The sequence below is a fragment of the Camelina sativa genome, chromosome 11 (genome assembly GCF_000633955.1).
Source record: "Camelina sativa cultivar DH55 chromosome 11, Cs, whole genome shotgun sequence".
Lineage (NCBI taxonomy): Eukaryota > Viridiplantae > Streptophyta > Magnoliopsida > Brassicales > Brassicaceae > Camelina > Camelina sativa.
In genome coordinates this window covers 299,314-318,569 of record NC_025695.1, presented here as the reverse complement: position 1 = coordinate 318,569, position 19,256 = coordinate 299,314, and the positions used below count along the sequence as shown (strand labels likewise).

At 38.4% G+C, this 19,256-nt stretch overlaps 2 protein-coding genes and 1 pseudogene across 2 annotated transcripts in view; all 3 read left to right on the top strand.

Moving 5' to 3' along the window:
- Window positions 1-3,925, top strand: part of LOC104727471 — a 10,723-nt pseudogene extending 6,798 nt beyond the window's left edge.
- LOC104720790 (proline-rich protein 4-like) lies at window positions 6,585-8,459 on the top strand. Its single transcript, XM_010438673.2, has 2 exons — window positions 6,585-6,870; window positions 6,981-8,459. Exons 1-2 carry the CDS (start codon window positions 6,723-6,725, stop codon window positions 8,228-8,230), a joined length of 1,398 nt encoding a protein of 465 aa, XP_010436975.1. The 5' UTR covers window positions 6,585-6,722; the 3' UTR covers window positions 8,231-8,459.
- LOC104727470 overlaps window positions 8,876-19,256 on the top strand; it is a 12,648-nt gene continuing 2,267 nt past the window's right edge. Inside the window, exons 1-30 of the mRNA XM_010446576.2 lie at window positions 8,876-9,068; window positions 9,157-9,330; window positions 9,557-9,652; window positions 9,851-9,920; window positions 10,116-10,240; window positions 10,365-10,505; window positions 10,592-10,749; window positions 10,894-11,062; window positions 11,147-11,245; window positions 11,419-11,496; window positions 11,579-11,638; window positions 11,723-11,880; window positions 12,093-12,294; window positions 12,423-12,542; window positions 12,759-12,844; window positions 12,932-13,036; window positions 13,213-13,311; window positions 13,734-13,822; window positions 13,972-14,120; window positions 14,258-14,401; window positions 14,492-14,599; window positions 14,805-14,915; window positions 14,992-15,099; window positions 15,195-15,305; window positions 15,462-15,625; window positions 15,734-16,205; window positions 16,396-16,503; window positions 16,615-16,673; window positions 16,847-17,228; window positions 18,341-19,254. Of these exons, the coding sequence (XP_010444878.1) occupies window positions 8,961-9,068; window positions 9,157-9,330; window positions 9,557-9,652; window positions 9,851-9,920; window positions 10,116-10,240; window positions 10,365-10,505; window positions 10,592-10,749; window positions 10,894-11,062; window positions 11,147-11,245; window positions 11,419-11,496; window positions 11,579-11,638; window positions 11,723-11,880; window positions 12,093-12,294; window positions 12,423-12,542; window positions 12,759-12,844; window positions 12,932-13,036; window positions 13,213-13,311; window positions 13,734-13,822; window positions 13,972-14,120; window positions 14,258-14,401; window positions 14,492-14,599; window positions 14,805-14,915; window positions 14,992-15,099; window positions 15,195-15,305; window positions 15,462-15,625; window positions 15,734-16,205; window positions 16,396-16,503; window positions 16,615-16,673; window positions 16,847-17,228; window positions 18,341-19,254 (4,967 nt within the window). The 5' untranslated portion in view covers window positions 8,876-8,960. The remainder of the gene's footprint in view (window positions 9,069-9,156; window positions 9,331-9,556; window positions 9,653-9,850; window positions 9,921-10,115; window positions 10,241-10,364; window positions 10,506-10,591; window positions 10,750-10,893; window positions 11,063-11,146; window positions 11,246-11,418; window positions 11,497-11,578; window positions 11,639-11,722; window positions 11,881-12,092; window positions 12,295-12,422; window positions 12,543-12,758; window positions 12,845-12,931; window positions 13,037-13,212; window positions 13,312-13,733; window positions 13,823-13,971; window positions 14,121-14,257; window positions 14,402-14,491; window positions 14,600-14,804; window positions 14,916-14,991; window positions 15,100-15,194; window positions 15,306-15,461; window positions 15,626-15,733; window positions 16,206-16,395; window positions 16,504-16,614; window positions 16,674-16,846; window positions 17,229-18,340; window positions 19,255-19,256) is intronic.

Sequence of the window (19,256 nt, the reverse complement as noted above, 5' to 3'; positions counted from 1 at the left end):
GATTTGGAGTTTTAAACTCATGTTAAAAAATATTTGACAGGACTCTTGGGATAGGGGAATTCCTCGCATAAATACGCTGTTTCAGAAGGATAGGCACACTTTAGCGTATGATAAAGGTTGGAGGGTCCGGACCGACTTCAAACAGTACCAAGCCCTGAAACAAAATCCTTTCTGGTGGACACACCAGAGGCATGATGGTAAACTGTGGAACTTAAACAATTATCGAACTGATGTCATCCAAGCTCTTGGAGGGGTTGAGGGTATTCTTGAGCACACCTTATTCAAGGGAACATAGTGAGTTGCCTTTTCGTTTGTGCTCAATTAATTATGACTTTTTTCACATAAACATTTGATGTTTTCTTGCTCACAGCTTTTTCCTTACCCTTCCGTATCAATTTTTCTAAATTCTTTTTCTTTCCATGAACCCAGCTTTCCGACATGGGAAGGTCTTTTTTGGGAGAAGGCATCTGGTTTTGAGGAGTCGATGAAATATAAGAAGCTGACAAATGCCCAGAGGTCTGGGCTGAACCAGATTCCGAATAGAAGATTCACGCTCTGGTGGTCGCCAACAATTAATCGAGCGAATGTGTATGTGGGTTTCCAAGTCCAGTTGGATCTGACAGGAATATTTATGCACGGAAAGATTCCTACTCTTAAGATATCTTTGATTCAGATATTCCGTGCCCATTTGTGGCAAAAGATCCATGAGAGTGTTGTTATGGACCTTTGCCAAGTACTGGATCAAGAGTTGGATGCGTTGGAGATAGAAACTGTGCAGAAAGAGACGATTCATCCACGGAAGAGTTACAAAATGAATACCTCTTGTGCTGATGTTCTTCTATTTGCTGCCCATAAATGGCCAATGTCTAAGCCTAGTCTAGTGGCTGAATCAAAGGATATGTTTGATCAGAAAGCAAGTAACAAGTATTGGATAGATGTACAACTTCGATGGGGAGATTATGACTCCCATGATATTGAACGCTATACTAGGGCCAAATTCATGGATTACACAACTGACAACATGTCTATCTATCCATCTCCGACAGGTACGTTATTGTTTTTTCCGAACTCTTATTTTTTATATTTTTCTGCAGTAAGTTTCATATTTTGATAAAACCCTTGCAGGTGTTATGGTTGGGCTTGATTTGGCCTACAACTTGCATTCTGCCTTTGGTAATTGGTTCCCTGGTTCAAAACCGCTGCTTGCTCAAGCAATGAACAAGATCATGAAGGTACTAGAACTCTTTCGTGGTGTGTTTTTTTATTAGGCTTTTACATATGTGACTCTTATTGTTTGTGCTTTTAAATTCTACAGTCAAATCCCGCTCTATATGTGTTGAGAGAGAGGGTAAGGAAAGGTTTGCAATTGTACTCATCTGAGCCTACGGAGCCATATTTGTCATCACAAAACTATGGTGAAATATTCAGCAATCAGATCATATGGTTTGTTGATGATACCAATGTGTATCGTGTCACAATCCACAAGACATTTGAAGGAAATCTGACAACAAAGCCAATCAATGGTGTGATTTTTATATTCAACCCAAGAACAGGGCAACTATTCCTAAAGGTAGTTTTCCCTCTCCCATGCATTCCATTACTAACGTGCATATGCATTGTAGTATGTAACCACTGTTTCATCTTATAACTATAATAACACCCATTGGAATCTTTGTCCCACTAGATCATCCATACAAGCGTTTGGGCTGGTCAGAAGCGCCTTGGTCAGCTAGCGAAATGGAAAACTGCAGAAGAGGTTGCTGCACTTGTCCGGTCTCTCCCTGTTGAAGAACAGCCAAAACAAGTTATTGTGACTCGTAAAGCAATGTTGGATCCCCTTGAGGTTCATCTGCTGGATTTTCCAAATATTGTTATAAAGGGAAGTGAACTCCAGCTTCCATTCCAGGCTTGTCTTAAAATAGAAAAATTTGGTGATCTGATTTTGAAGGCCACAGAGCCGCAGATGGTCCTCTTCAATATCTATGATGATTGGTTGAAGACTATTTCTTCGTACACCGCCTTTCAAAGACTTATTTTGATCCTTCGTGCTCTTCACGTAAATAATGAGAAGGCAAAGATGTTATTGAAGCCCGACAAATCTGTAGTCACTGAGTCACATCACATCTGGCCCTCTCTCACTGACGACCAATGGATGAAGGTAACCCTTGTGCCACCTTTGAAGTAGTGTTTCATTGTATTCACTGATTAGACTGCCTGATCTTTACATCTGCAGCTTCTACTTTTTGAATTAAATTATATAGCTCTTTTCTTTATTCAGTGTAGTTATCCCCCTTCCTGACTATCATCTGATCTGATGATTCACTGTTATATTCAGGTGGAGGTAGCTCTTACAGATCTCATTTTTTCTGACTACGCGACAAAGAACAGCGTGAATACGTCAGCTCTGACGCAGTCAGAGATCAGAGATATAATACTTGGTGCGGAGATTACTCCACCCTCTCAGCAGAGGCAACAGATAGTTGAGATTGAGAAACAGGTACTTGTAACTGCCACTCATCTCAAAGGTTCTAGGAACAGGATATTTAGAGATTAGTTTTATATTGGTTACCCTAAAAAATATGTTTCCTACTGCAGGCAAAGGAAGCTAGCCAGCTTACTGCAGTCACGACAAGATTCACAAATATTCATGGTGATGATCTGATTAGCTCCACCATTACTCCGTACGAGCAGTCTCTATTCTGTTCCAAAACAGACTGGCGTGTACGCGCAATTTCAGCTACTAACCTCCACCTCAGGGTCAACCACATATACGTGAACTCAGACGAGATAAAGGTACGAAGTTCAAATTCGCTCAGACTCACTTATTCAAATTAAGTAAGTAGAGTGTCCCTAAAACGTATTTGTTTGTTGTTCCCAGGAAACCGGATACACGTACATTATGCCAAAGAACATATTGAAGAAGTTCATATGCATAGCAGATCTTCGAACTCAAATTTGTGGATACTTATATGGGATGAGTCCCCCAGATAATCCCCAAGTGAAGGAAATCCGTTGCGTTGTGATGGTGCCGCAAAGGGGAACTCACCAGCAAGTTCACCTGCCGTCATCTCTTCCAGAGCATGATTTCTTGGATGATCTAGAGCCCTTGGGATGGATGCACACACAGCCTAACGAGCTTCCTCAGTTGTCACCAGAGGTATGCATAGATACATACACATTCTTTCCGAATTACAGACTTTACACTCAACAACTAATTTTTTTTGTCATGGTTTGCTATAGGATGTGACATCTCACTCCCGTGTTCTGGAGAATAATAAGAAATGGGACGGAGAAAAATGCATCATACTGACATGCAGTTTCACTCCTGGTTCCTGCTCTTTGACATCATACAAGCTGACGCAAGCCGGATATGAATGGGGACGGTTGAACAAAGACACAGGCAGCAATCCTCAGGGTTACCTTCCTACCCACTACGAGAAGGTTCAGATGCTCTTGAGTGACCGCTTCTTCGGCTTCTATATGGTCAGAACACACAGAGTAACCCTTGATTGTTGTGTTTTGTCCTTGTTTTGATATTTTTATTATATGTAGTATTGAAATGAGACACATTGTTGAATGATAGGTTCCTGAGAACGGACCCTGGAACTACAACTTCATGGGAGTGAAGCACACGCTGAGCATGCAATACAGCTTGAAACTCGGAACCCCGATGGAGTTCTATCACCAAGACCATCGACCCACTCATTTCCTAGAGTTCAGCAACATGGAGGAGGATGGTGGTCATGACCCCGATCGTGAGGACACTTTTGCTTAAGACATATGATTTAAATTAGTGTGCAAATTGTTGTGGAATGAATTGAATGGCGAGATTGAAAAGATAATTAACCTCCATCAGCGTATGTAGTCTTTCTTTGGACAAAAGATCTTCACTATATCATAATATACTGTATATTAAAGATCTGCACATTTTGATTCCACTTATAAACAGTATGTGAGGTTATAATTGTCAGTATGATGCTAATCTTTTTAGATGATAATTATCATCTTTTTTCAGAAATGTGCCTTGGTAAGATTACTTCGATTATATACAATTTCGCATACATGCATTGCTGATTTTTGTTCATTGTTGATTCAAATACCATCTTGTTCAAGCTTTGATATTTTGGGCATGCCGCCAAACCAGAGTACCTTTTTATTTATCTATAACATGACCCCTTGCTCTTGTGATTCTGTTTTACTTTTTGCCATTTGTACAATTTAGAGCCAACTCTTTTCAATTGTTTAAAATGTTGATGAACACATTTTGATTGGTTTTAAACAGAAAGTAATGCTCAAATACTATGTATACATTTGAATTTCTTCTGATAATTGAATTACTCTGTTAAATTAGTTCTTGTTGTCGTCGTTAGAAAAGTCAAAATCTAGCATTCTGAAAATTCCCAACAAAATATGTCTTCCTATATGCGCTTTTATCATTGATCACACTCGATTTTTGTGGTGAGACCAATTGAGAAACTAACCGATGAGATGTCTCCACATTGTTTTACTTTTGTTGGATCTAAGTACTGTTCATATTTCAAACCATCCGTAAAATTTGGACATCAACCTTTGTGTTTACTTCTAGAAGTAGTAAAAATGATCTCTTCGTCCATGGGTCCTTTACATTCATTATATCTCTGGCAGTTTATGTAAACAATGCAGTTGTATGCTCAGAGAATATGTCAACATCCAGATCTGGATTAGTCGGGATATTTTAAGTACGTCGTCTCATTTTTAAGGAAAATAAAAAATAAAAAATAAAATCTACATAATACAATTTTCGATTTAATCAATGTGGAACCATATACAGTTCACATATTTATCGCATGTCACCTAACAAAATAATAATACCGCAAAACTCACTCCATGTGGGACTATGTTCTTGGTTGCCCGCCCCAATATTAGATTTAAAAAAAAAACAATTACTTGCTACTTTTTTCTACATGTATATTTATTGCTACCTAAGATAGGATTTTTAAAAATTTATATAAAGATAGGGTATATCTTTCTTAATCATATATACGATTCTTTTTAGCAGTAAATCTTTTTAACGTCGATTACATGTTTTTTTACTAAAAGTCAATGTGTGCTTTGATGCTTTCTATAATATAATCTGATTATTCTTTTATAATATTTATTGCGTTGATAGGTTTAAACTCAAATAAACTTGAAGATGATTAATTATACCGGAAGATATGAATATAAAACTTTCAACTTCAGCCTCTTATTGTACAACTGTCCAAAGTCATCGTATTAATGGGCGTGGATGAGTAGGTAGAGCTTTAATATGGCAGTATTGGACATAATGATATGATGATATCTCTCACATATCATTTGACTTAAGTCACTTAACCATAGTACCAATGAAGAAAAAGAAAGAAAAACATTAATCCAATTTTATTCCTAGTTTGCATTGTAAGTTTGTAACACCTGAAACGCAAACCGAACTATAATTAATCGTTTTCATACATATATATAATCACGTCCTCGATTTGAATTTATAGTCGGACTAGCTAATTTGCATACACCTAATTTAGTCGGACTAGGCTTGATAATTGTTGTTATCTAATTGCTAGGCTTTTCGTGTTTCTTAATTAAGTGTTCTTCGTGTCTTCTTTCATTTCGAACAAAACGAAATTTCACCAAGAAAGAACAACTACTAGTAGGTTTTTGAGCTGGCTGCATTGATTGAAGGGCCTTGCCAACTTCAAAGTCGAAGTAGATTGATGATAAATATTAACTTCTCTCTCCGCTAACCAATAATGCCAATAAATCAAGCCTCCTGAATCCTGATCCCTGACCAATTTCGTTACTTTATACTTTTTTTTTAATAATTAATATACGCGCGGTTCGTTAGTGAAAACGGTAGATCATGGCTGCATGTCGTACATAAACTCAGTGTGTATATATATATATACATGAATCATTTCTAAAAATTAAAAAAAAATATATTTGTTAGTAGACAAGAACTACAAGCCGACAAGTAGTGTGACTATCTTTTTTTCTTCCACGAACATTTAAGTTTCTCTTCTAACCATAATGTGGTGACTCGATTCAATTTTCGGTTATATATACACGCACTTTTTAGTTCATTTTTTATTTTTTTGTTTCTTTTTCAGATAAACCTATATAGCTTGTGTGCGAGAGGGAAAAGAAAAAAAGTTACACAATACATGCATGTTCATCCTGCATGCAAACTCTATATACCAATAAAATTAACCATATATATTTGCGGATCTCCCTGTGGCAAAAAAAAAAGTTTCTACGCATGTGTCTCGTGCAATATCGTTGATGAGAGAAACAAAAAGTAAATTTGAATGCCGTTGTCGTATTAAGGAAAATCAAAAAAAGTCAATAGGCTTCAACCACCCTGCATGAAAAATATCATAAAGTACCTTATAGACGAAAGTAACAACGATAAGATGGACCATACATTGATTTAATAAATGATACAAAAATAATAGAACCGCCGAATCCAATTATTGTTGGTAAAGAAATAAAAAGAGGTTAATTAGGAAGTAGTAATTATTAAGATCCCAACTTCAAAAAAATCTTTGATAATATGACCATTATATAAACGAGTGGAAGACTCGCTATAATCATATCACCTTCTCCCACTAATACTCTATATATATCATATAGTTTCTTTCTTCTTATATACTTTAAATTTTCAGCAAACGAAAGACAAAGTGTGTCAGAGATCTCAGAGGGTGTGAATCCCAATGAGGATCTTAGCCGAACCTCGAGGTTCGGTTCCGTGCCTCCTCCTTCTCGTGTCGGTTCTCTTATCAGCGAGTCTCTCAGTCGCTCGTGTCGTCGAAGTTGTCGGTTACGCCGAGAGCAAGATCAAAAACCCCCATGCATTTTCAGGCAACTTTATAACCCACATTAAGAACTTATATAATGTATATATAAATCATTTCCTTTTTTTCTTCTTGTGATTGTTTGATCAACGTGACTGTGATATAATTTTGTTATAGGACTCCAAGTGACGATCGATTGTAAGGTGAATAAAGGCCATTTTGTTACAAAAGGTTCGGGAAACATTGACGATAAAGGAAAGTTTGGTCTTAACATTCCTCATGACATTGTCTCCGACGACGGAGCATTAAAGGAGGAGTGTTACGCTCAGCTTCACAGCGCGACAGGAACCCCTTGTCCGGCTCACGATGGCCTTGAGTCAACCAAGATTGTGTATATATCCAAATCCGGGGATAAACACGTTTTGGGTCTCAAACAAAACCTGAAGTTTTCACCCGAAATATGCGTTTCGAAATTCTTCTGGCCTATGCCTAAGTTGCCTCCTTTTAAGGGCTTTGATCATCATTTCCCTTTACCTCCGCCTTTGGAACTTCCCCCTTTTCTCAAGAAACCATGTCCACCTAAATACAGCCCTCCTGAGGAGGTTCCACCCCCGGTTCCCGTTTACGAACCGCCACCAAAGGCAGAGGTTCCGCCTCCGGTTCCGGTTTACGATCCACCGCCAAAGAAAGAGGTTCCACCACCTGTCCCCGTTTACAAGCCACCACCAAAGGTAGAACTTCCACCGCCGATTCCTAAGAAGCCCTGTCCACCTAACCCGCCGAAGATTGAGCACCCACCTCCGGTACCAGTTTACAAGCCACCGCCAAAGGTAGAGCTTCCACCGCCCATCCATAAGAAGCCATGTCCGCCAAAGGTGGAGCACCCACCTCAGGTTCCGGTTTACAAGCCACCGCCAAAGGTCGAGCACCCACCCACGGTACCGGTTTACAAGCCACCGCCAAAGGTCGAGCACCCACCTACGGTTCCGGTACACAAGCCACCGCATATCCCGAAGAAGCCATGTCCGCCTAAGGTCGAGCTTCCACCTCCGGTACCTGTTTACAAGCCACCACCGAAGAAAGTTGACCCACCGGCGCCGGTTCCAGTACACAAGCCGCCACCAAAGATAGTGGTACCACCGTCGGTACCAATCCACAAACCGCCGAAGAAACCGTGTCCCCCGAAGATAGAGCTTCCACCGCCGGTTCCAATATACAAGCCGCCGCCGAAGATAGAGCATCCACCAATCTACATACCACCTGTCGTGATCCCGAAAAAGCCGTGCCCTCCGCCGGTACCAGTAGTGGTGATTCCAAAGAAGCCATGTCCGCCACTTCCACCGCTTCCTAAGTTTCCGCCTCTTCCTCCAAAATACATTCACCACCCCAAGTTCGGGAAATGGCCTCCGTTGCCTTCACACCCTTGAGAAACTTCTTATAATATAATACGTATATATATATATATGTACGTATACTTGATGTATAATCAAAGTGTTACCTTTTTAAATTGTTATCTTTGCATGTGTTTAATTTTCTCTTTTGTTGATGGCTTTTTATATATCGCTGAGTTATCTTTTCTGTGTAGACGACTGTTTGTTTGTTTATATTCCCAGCAATCTTCCAACAATAATATATTTGATAATGATACGTTTCTCTTTCGTTATGAGATGAGTTCAGCTTAAGGCCGTGATCATATATGTTACATATATTCAACATTATAAGTCAGAGGTATGTAAAATGAAGTTTGATAGTAAGAAAAGAACATATTGATGGTCAAAACTCAAAAGTGAAAATCTCTCATTAGATTAGTTTATACGTGCGTCAGTGCGTGCATGAGCGTATTTTGGTATTCGACTCATCACTAAATCAACCGTACGTTGTTGTAACAAAACCCAATAAATAATTTGGTATTCGACTTTCCCATGGATCCGAAAATATTGACTAACATAAAATTGTGGGAGGAACATCCAATGGGCTTTAGGCCTTTAGTATTCGTGGCCCAAAGTGAATTATTTTTTTATTTTGAAAAGCGCCAAACAAAAAAAATTAAAATCTAAAAAAAAAATCACAAATACTGTATTTTTTCATCTCTCGTCGTCTCTCTCTAGGCTCTAGGGTTTAAGCGCTCTGGAACTGGTCTTTCACTAAGCTCTTTCAATGGCGAACCCTAAATCCGTCGATCCGTCTCTCTGGTGGGATCCCTTTGACTCTCTTCTCACCGGCCTCGAGAATGCTTCTCTCTCTGATGACCTTCCTCAACCCATCGTAATCTCTCTCTTCCTCTTCGTATACTTATGGGTCTTATTTTGGGTGCGTGCGTAATATAAGGTTTGGTTTGCAATCTCAATTTCAGGCGAAGAAGTTAGAGGAAAACCACGCGTGGTTCGTCGGAAGTGTGTCGATGTTCAAGCCACCGAGTGAGAAATCAAAAGAAGCTTTGAATTCGCAAGTGGTCAAGATTAAGGAGCACCAGTTGGTCATAAAGCCCGAATTGAAAGACAAAGCACTTCGAATCAGCTCCCATCTGGTTAGTTTCTCTTTCTTCATTCTTTAATTTCACTATATTGTATTGGCCTCAAGCCATGTAGATTTGTAAATTATACACATTCTTATCATTCGCTTCATGTATAACCTGTGCTTTGATTTCGAATTATTGCTACCTTGACCAAGGCTCAGGGGTATGAGTGATAATGATTATATAAGTTATGTGGGCAACAACACCTTTTTTTCTGACATTTCTGTAATCTGGCCAGAATCTAGATGAAATCCAATCTTATATCCTCGTGGAAAGATCTGTGGATCAGGAATATGGAACCTCTGACTCCGTTGCTCAAGATTTCATTGACGTGGTTAGTAGCTCACGTGTCTCTGCTTCCTTTCAAAATTCTTTGTGGTTATTTACGTTATATTCTTTGTAGTAAGTTCTATAGCTCATTATAGTGAAATGTTGCTGCTGTCCTATGTTTTTTACCAATGACTTTACTTTATTTCTTCACCTTTCCTGCTAACTCTTTTGTTGTCCTTCTGTTCCAATGCTATTCTTGAAGATACTGCTTCAGTATTACATAGAGCGCCAGTGCCTACTAAAGTGTACAAAGCGTATTCTCATACATTCCTGTAAGTTGTGATTTTGTTGTTCCCTATTTTTCTACTCTCTCCTAGTTTCAAACGTCTCAACACATGTGGGCATCTATAGTTGTATATACAGTTGCTATTAACAAAACAAAAGCTTATTTTCCGATGGTGGGGATACACTTATAGAATTTCACCCACAATAATGTCCATTTTCTACTGCTTTTTGCGTTTGCACAGTATATGCGGCAAGAGAGGAAAGTGCAATCAGGGAGGAAGCTGTAAAGCTGATCTCAGATGGGCTTGAAAGACGACAATCATCAGTTCTTGAGGACCTTTTGTCCTCTTGTTTTCCACAGAATATGGTATGTGTTCTGAGTCCAAGCCCTTCTTTACATCTCATTTGATCTGATGTTAAGGCACTGCTTCTATCATTTCAAATCACATTTCTGGTCCATATCTGATTTTATCTAGATTTTATTTTGGTAGGATGTCAATCTATTCACTTTGTGGGCGGAGGAGACACTAATTGAGAACAATTTGATTTTGGATATTCTCTTCCTTCTTTACCATGAATCTTTTTGCACTTGTAATGGAGAAAGATGGAGAAAACTGTCTTCGTTCTATAAGGTATCTCGAGTCACTAGCCACATGCCTGAGACTGGTTCCATTTTTTCTGTAACCAACCTTATTTACTTATAAGTGCTGTGTTGCAGGGGATTCTTTCAGGTTCATATAATTTTAGAAAGCTGGCTGTGTCAGCTGAAGCACAACATTCTGCATGTCGTGTGCAAATTCTGTTGCTGATGATTCTTATAGACACGTTGGATATGGAGAATATGTTACAAATGGTTCACGACGGAGTACCTTTCAGGTATGTTTAACTAATTCACGAGGAAAAGTGCACAGATAAAGTTACAACTTTCTTCAAATAGGATACAAAACCAGCAATTTGCCTAATCCTACTTTCTCCTGAATATCTGTCGATTTTGCCTAAAGTTTCTGTTTTTCTTGTAAGGTCTGGAACTTGTGTCTTTTCCATTGTTGATGTCCAAGAGATGGATGCAACAATCTCAAGCCTCAACACTTTTGAAGTAAAAGAAGCAGGACCCCTCGTCCTGGCATGGGCAGTCTTTCTGTGTCTTGTATCATCTCTTCCTGGGAAGGAGGAAATTCCTTTCCTGATGGTATGAAAGTGAGACTACTTCCATTATCTAGTCAGAAGACACATATTATTCATGTATATGTATTTAATTTTACTTGATTACCAGGATATTGATCACGTGAGCTATGTTCAACAAGCTATCGAGGCAGCATCCTTGAGTTATTTCCTTGAAATCCTTCAAAGTAATGTGCTGAATGATTTCGATGTAAGTTAAGAGATTAAAATTCCAGATACCGAGCTTAACTTTGCGTTTTCTTGAAAGTGGCACTTATTTCTCTATTAATCAATGGTGTGACTTTTACTTTACCAATCCTCTACAAATTTTCTTCATGTTATCCTCCACGAAGTTGATTCTGTCATTATTATCCACTTTTCCAGGGACCAGTCTTTGGTTATCGTAGTGTCTTGAGGACTTTTATTTCAGCATTTATTGCGTCTTATGAGATCAATCTTCAGGTATAACTCCATTAATTGTAGATGATAAATTATATAATTATGAAGTGTTTCAAAATCTTACTCATCTCTACATTTTTGGCAGCTGGACGATGCCATCCTCGAGTTGATACTAGACATCCTCTGCAAGGTTTATCAAGGAGAGGTAACTTATATATGCATGTTGTGCCCAACTTTTTCCTCTATGTTACACATCCATAAATGCTCATTTTGTGCCTTAATTATTCAGGAGTCACTCTGTAATCAGTTTTGGAATCGAAAGAGTTTTGTTGATGGCCCTATCCGGTGTCTCCTCTTTGATCTGGAGAGTGAATTCCCATTCAGAAGTGCTGAACTCATTCGTCTCTTGTCGTCCCTGAGTGAAGGCAGTTGGCCTGCTGAATGTGTGTAAGTAGTACTTGGACAATACACTATTGTGTGCTTATGTACATTTATATGGAAATTTGCTATCTAGATGAGAGCAATGTTCTGCATCTAGGCAGGATACTCTGCATTCATCAATCTAAGCTTTCTTTCTTGTCTCAGTTAATTTTTTTAATTTACTGATTGCCAACCATCACCCTGCTGCGATCTGATGTGCTTTTTTTTTTTGTGTGCAGATACAACTTTCTGGATAAATCAGTCGGGGTATCAACTTTATTTGATATAACTAGTGACTCTCCGACGGATGATGCCTGCCAACTTGTTGAAACTTCCCGACCGGTGCATATTCCAGGTCTTGAAGGTTTAGTTATTCCCAGCAATACTCGTGGACGAATTCTGAAAATAATCAGTGAAAATACTGGCCTTGTACGGTGGGAGGTAAATGATATCATCATTCTTTGAAAATCCTATTCATAAAGAGACTCCTCCAATGTTATAATTTTTATTGCTGCTAATTGTTTTAGTTTGAGATATACTGATTTATGAAATACATTTTCCTTTCCAAGTATTCGATATCCGGCATAATTGTGTTGATCATCCGTTTGGCCAATGGACTCTACATTGGTAACAATCGTGAAGCTTTTGTGACTCTAGAGCTGCTTCGTCGAATGGTGACATTTAACAAGGTAACTGCATTGCTCCATTCTCATTTATTATGAAGTAGGGATTGCTTTAGTATTTGTACACCATGAGGTAGATATGGCCTTGTCTTCCTTTAAATCAATTCGTCTCTTGACTGTTTTCTCAATATTTGAAACTAAGGCTGTATGTCTGGACGCTCTTATGTCATAAAATATGTATCCTTATCTTTTCTCTGACCAGGTTCTGTAAATTGATTTCAGGCTGTATGTTTCTCCTTACTGAATATCAGCCACTTCTTTTATGTTCACGAATCTTATGTAAATGGGGAGATGGAAAGTGATGTGAGGTGAAGTATTTGCAATATATTTCTCTCTTACATCCTCTTTTCCAGAGTGCTTGATAATTATATATATTTTTTGTGTTTTTTTTTCAGGGTGGTTGATATAATTTGCAATTCAGTCAGAAGCCTGACTTATGACTCTGGTGGTGCAGCTGTGATGGCAATGGCTGTTGATATCTTAGCTAAACTTCTGCGATGGTAATATTTTGTGATGCTTATTCATTTCTATCTTGGTTATCAAATATTTTCTTCAGTATTCCTTTTCTAATAATATTATCCACCATGTGCAGTGTCTTTTCATATTATATAGTTTGGAACTTGGTATCAGTTCTTTCTGGAACATTGATGGCTAATTTTATTTTCTCTTCGAGCAGTTCCCCGTCAAATGTTGCTCCCATGGTCTTAAAGGCAAATATATTTGATATAACTTCAGGTTCAGACGTCCCTGACAGTGGCTACAATATTTCATTGAGGTTGGACCTCAAATATGACATACAATCTGCTCTTTCCTAAGTTGGTTCATTTTCTTATATATCTTACCCATAGTTATGTAATATACTCATTGTAGCTTACCATGCCTAGTAGATATTTGTTTTTCGTTTCATTTAGAATCATGGTTGTCCACAAGGGAGTAATATTTAACACATTGCCAACACTTCATTGAAAGTACTGTCTTGAAGCTTTTATTTGGAGGAATACATCTTTATTGAAAACACTGTTTTAAAGCTTTTATGTGGAGAAATACCTCTTTGTATAAACAAGGCTTAGATAGACAAAGCTGCATAATTTGTAAATTTTCTTCATCGTTTTGTGCATTCTCTGGCTGCATTCTAGACATTGTAGTTTGTGATGATCTAACTTCAATCTTACTCCTTCTGCTGTTTTAAAATTAAAGCGGAACATGGTCGCTCTCCGGGAAACTTGCAAAGATGATCTTGATTGACTGCGAGAAGAATGATACAAGCTGCCCATTGGTCATATCAGGCAAGTTTGCAGCAGAATTTTGCTTAGTGCGTAATCTACGTGATTGTGGGCTCACATTGTTGGAAATTTCTTAGTTTTCTGTATATTTATTTAGCCGCCTGTCTCATTTTTTCCATAATGTTATTTTTTTATTTTTTTGTATCTTGCAGTTCTGGAATTTACAATGCAACTTGTGGAGGGGGGACTAGAAAATGATGTAGTTTTTGGTCTAGTCGTTTTCTCGTTACAGTATATTCTTGCTAGTCATGAGTATTGGAAATACAATCATGGAAATATGCGTTGGAAAGTGACACTAAAGGTATGTTTTAATCATTAGCTATAGCTCCCCCTCTCTAGTTACCTCCTAACGACAGATTAGTTATAAGCTTATTGGAGTCATTGGATTCATAGCTCCTTTGAATATATATTTTCTGTCTTTTCCCTCGGTTTCTGCAGGTCATTGATGTGATGAGAACATGTCTCAGATTCAGTAAGTTGTCCACAAAGCTGAGGGATGTTCTCCTTGATATTTTGCTGCATGATGCCTCTGTTCATAGCGCACTATTCCGGATCATTTGTACGACTACACAAACTTTAGAGGTTTGAATATTCTCTGGAATAGTCTTTCTTCTACTTTCCAAGGGTCTAATGTGCTTTAATTGATTTCATGATATGTTTCCATTGCGGCAGAACCTTTGTTCAAGCCGTTTTGTTGAACCCGCAGAGATTGAAGGATGGCAACTTGCTATAGTCTCCGTTTTGGATGTTTTGAACGTCACTCTCTCCCAATTTTCTGAGGTAAAAGCGTTGTCTTACCTCTAACCTTATTAAAAGCTTTTGCAAGTACAAAAAATAATAGATAGTAGCCATTGTTCACATATGAATATTGCTTTGGCTAGCTATATTTTCTGTAACACTGTTTCTCTCACTTGTATATGTGGGTGGTCATACTCGATTCCTTCCAGGCATTGTGGAATTTGATAGTTTGCGATAATTGTTGCAGAGTACACATTCTGCTCTCCCTGTATTTCATCAAGCCATGCTGTCCTCTACAACAAAACCGATCTCAGTTGTTGCAGCTGTCACATCACTGATTTCTTATTTCCGTAATCCTGTAAGGACTGCATCCAAATTCGTAGAAGTTGACGTTTTGACCAATCACATGTCTAAAAGCCAAATATTTTCTGCAGACGATACAGGTTTCTGCTGCTAGAGTGCTGTCAAAGTTATTTGCCTTGGCAGAATCATCACAACTCTATATAGTAAGTAATGCAGGCTTTGGTCTAGACAATAAACAGGTTAGAGTTATAACTTTCTTATCCGTTATCTCTTTATGTTCATGTAGTATATTCTGCTGACAATATGTAAGGATGAATGACGGTTTTATCTTTAGATTACAGATTTAAGAAATTCGGTTACCGAGATCGTACTTGATCTGTCGGGACAAAATGAAGATCTAGTCGTGGCGACCTTGAAACTACTAACTGTGGCGGCAAGATATCAGGTTGCTTCCCATTCTTTCTTTGATATACTTGTCACAGGCTTTTAGGACTATTTTAATTGCTGTTTGTGCTACGCAGTTGTGCATCTTGAAATCATTTAGATTCTCCAGTTTCTCCATACTGAAAAATTGTTTTATTTTAATATCCTTTGTCTTCAGCCTGCTCTTTTAGTCGCCATATTTGATTCAAACGAAGACTCAGATGCTGGCAACTTAAACCAGTCCGGCAAAGATGCCTCCTCAATTCCTGACCGGGCTTGTAAATCTCGCTTATTGCACACTATCCTGCAATACGTAGAGAGAGCAACCGATTTTGTTGATAGGTACTTCAAAGTACTTTTTAAATCTATCAATTAATCACTCTGAATTTCTCTATGAAATCTTCGAGATATTAGCCGGTAATATTTACGTTATGGTTTAACCTTCTCCAGATACCCAAATATATTACTGGGTTTACTTGATTTCCTGAAAACCCTTTGGCAAGAGGCTGGCCAATACGCGAATATGCTGGAACAGTTTAAGGCATCAAAAAAGTTGTGGCAGCAACTTTCCAACATTATATCACAAGCGTCTAAGCTAAAAGATTCGACGGTTGGAAGTTTAGGCAATAAAGAAATTTCTAAATTGTTTGTGAAATATCAGTGTCAGTCTTCTGTTTTGGAAATTATGGCTTGCAACATGTTTTTGTACAAGAAATTGCTGTTTGCGGAGTCACTGAAAAAGCCATGTGTGGAGCTGAAAGAGAAGAAAAATACTGCAGTATCTCCACCCAAAATAACTTGGACAGCTGATTCAGATCCCAAGGATATCTTTTCAAAATGGTGTGACGAATCTGTTTTGGATGGGCTTATCCAGTCAGTTTCTTCTTTAGATGCTGAAAGTGAAATAAACTTCCAAGCAAAGGTACGTATTTCGTTGACCTGGTCGTCTTATTGAACTATGTTTATTGAAATTTATACGACGCGCATTTGTTTTACTTAAAAATACAAGCAGTAAAGTTTCACTACAGTTTACATCTTTTGCTTAGGTGCCTCCATCTTTCAGAAAATAGTAATTTAAAGTTTTAATTGTTGCTCATTTTTTGCATTGATAGGTTGCTGCCGTTTTACTTATTGTACATTTGATTGTGAAACTGGAAGCATCTGGCGCTGGAGCATTGTCTATGGTTTTAGTTGGGAAGATCAAACTCATATCAGAAATTGTATGTTCCTTCCTCTCTTTTGGCTCGATCTATTTCCTTTTGTTATTTCAATGCACTTTTCAAAGCCTTGTCATATCTGATTTTTGTGCCTGTTTAACAATATGCTGACAGCTTTGTGCTCAACCGGCTTTTTCTGAGTTGTTGGCGCAATATTCAAAACTTGGTTATAGGTAAGACCTTTGTTCCTTATGTTTTTTCTTTTCCAACATGCCTTTGCTAATTTTCAGTTTCAGTATCGCATATATCTTTCTTAAATCTACAATTGACAACGCTTTTCCTTGTATCATTATTTATTCGTTCTCATGTCGCATTTTGCTTATAATCTATTGGGTTCTATTGCTAGTGGAGGAAAGGAGTTGATGCCTATGATTTTCAGCGATCTATACTGTCATCTACAAGGAAAACTTGAGGGTCGTGACATCCCAACTGGTCCATTCAAAGAGCTTTTCCAGTTTCTACTTGAGTCTAGCTTTTGGGAGATATATAAACAGAAAACTAATGAGGACGTAAATATGGCTTTGGGGGACTGTTTGTTTGACACTGAGCAAATAAGGGCTGAATTAGGCATTGATATATGGGATTTCTCTGAGTGGAAGACATCTAAAACAACAGCAGAGGAAATGTTGAGTTACATGCAGAGAGCAAACTCGATGGTTTTACTCTCAACTTCGCAGCTCTCTGTTTTGCATGCATTGATTTCCGTCTTGATACTTTACGAGGATAATGTAAGTTTCTATGTCCTAATTAAGCTTTCGGAGACTTATCGAATCATAATACATTTATGGGCTAGATTGTTCTTAGTTTCTACCATTGAATTGTTNCTGCCGTTTTACTTATTGTACATTTGATTGTGAAACTGGAAGCATCTGGCGCTGGAGCATTGTCTATGGTTTTAGTTGGGAAGATCAAACTCATATCAGAAATTGTATGTTCCTTCCTCTCTTTTGGCTCGATCTATTTCTTTTTGTTATTTCAATGCACTTTTCAAAGCCTTGTCATATCTGATTTTTGTGCCTGTTTAACAATATGCTGACAGCTTTGTGCTCAACCGGCTTTTTCTGAGTTGTTGGCGCAATATTCAAAACTTGGTTATAGGTAAGACCTTTGTTCCTTATGTTTTTTCTTTTCCAGCATGCCTTTGCTAATTTTCAGTTTCAGTATCGCATATATCTTTCTTAAATCTACAATTGACAACGCTTTTCCTTGTATCATTATTTATTCGTTCTCATGTCGCATTTTGCTTATAATCTATTGGGTTCTATTGCTAGTGGAGGAAAGGAGTTGATGCCTATGATTTTCAGCGATCTATACTGTCATCTACAAGGAAAACTTGAGGGTCGTGACATCCCAACTGGTCCATTCAAAGAGCTTTTCCAGTTTCTACTTGAGTCTAGCTTTTGGGAGATATATAAACAGAAAACTAATGAGGACGTAAATATGGCTTTGGGGGACTGTTTGTTTGACACTGAGCAAATAAGGGCTGAATTAGGCATTGATATATGGGATTTCTCTGAGTGGAAGACATCTAAAACAACAGCAGAGGAAATGTTGAGTTACATGCAGAGAGCAAACTCGATGGTTTTACTCTCAACTTCGCAGCTCTCTGTTTTGCATGCATTGATTTCCGTCTTGATACTTTACGAGGATAATGTAAGTTTCTGTGTTCTAATTAAGCTTTCTGAGACTTATCGAATCATAATACATTTATGGGCTAGATTGTTCTTAGTTTCTACCATTGAATTGTTTTAACTGATAGCTAACTAAAACTTTGCATGTCCCTCTTTTGGGATCTTAATTTATTATTTTTATACATCTAAATGTTACGCCTTATGTGCAGTCTCTTGAAGAAACTGCAGCTGTTGAAAGGAAAATCCCTTCTCGAGTCACTCTTTCAAGCATTGATGGAGTATCTCAAAAATTCTACACCACAGTTGATTCACTTGCCTCTCTCTGGGATGCACCCAAGATTGTGTTTGATATTCTTACAGCACAGGCAGACTTGCTATCCCGCCTCTTGAAATCCGCAAAGAAAAATCTGTCATTATCTATATGTGCACTTGTCCTGAGAAATGTTGGGCCTGGCCTCAAAATCCTTGGTAGTTTGAGGCATTCAAATGCTATATTGAAGAAGACGATAAACCTCCTGCTTGAGGTGCTGCTCCTGGTTGTGGGTTTTGGTTCAGAAAACTCAAACTCGAGTGGGATGGGACATATGGTGCCAGCAAAAGATTTTGCAGAGATATCTGATGCTACAATTGGATTATTACCCCTTCTCTGCAACCTCATGGGGAATCCCGAGTACTTGGCTCTCTGCCTGACTGCAGTAGACCTGATTCTCAGAATTTTTTTGACGCCGGAGACATGGTTCCCTATTATACAGAGTCAACTCCGACTGCAGCATGTTATTCTACAACTTCAGGATAAGAAATCGACGGCATCTGTTTCAGCAATACTGAAATTTTTCTTAACTATCGCTCAAGTTCACGGCGGAGCTCAGATGCTTCTAAATTCTGGATTTTTCTCGACTTTAAGAGCTTTGTTTGTGGAGTATCCGGATGGAATGTCTACTTTGGTATCTGACAATGAAAAGGGCTCGCTGCTAGAAAAGACAGAAAAACCTCAGCATATCTGGGGAATCGGTTTGGCTGTGGTTACTGCCATGGTTCATTCTCTAGGATCTGGTTCTGCAGGGGCTGATATTGTGGAGAGTGTCATATCTTACTTTTTCTTAGAGAAAGGTTACATGATCTCGT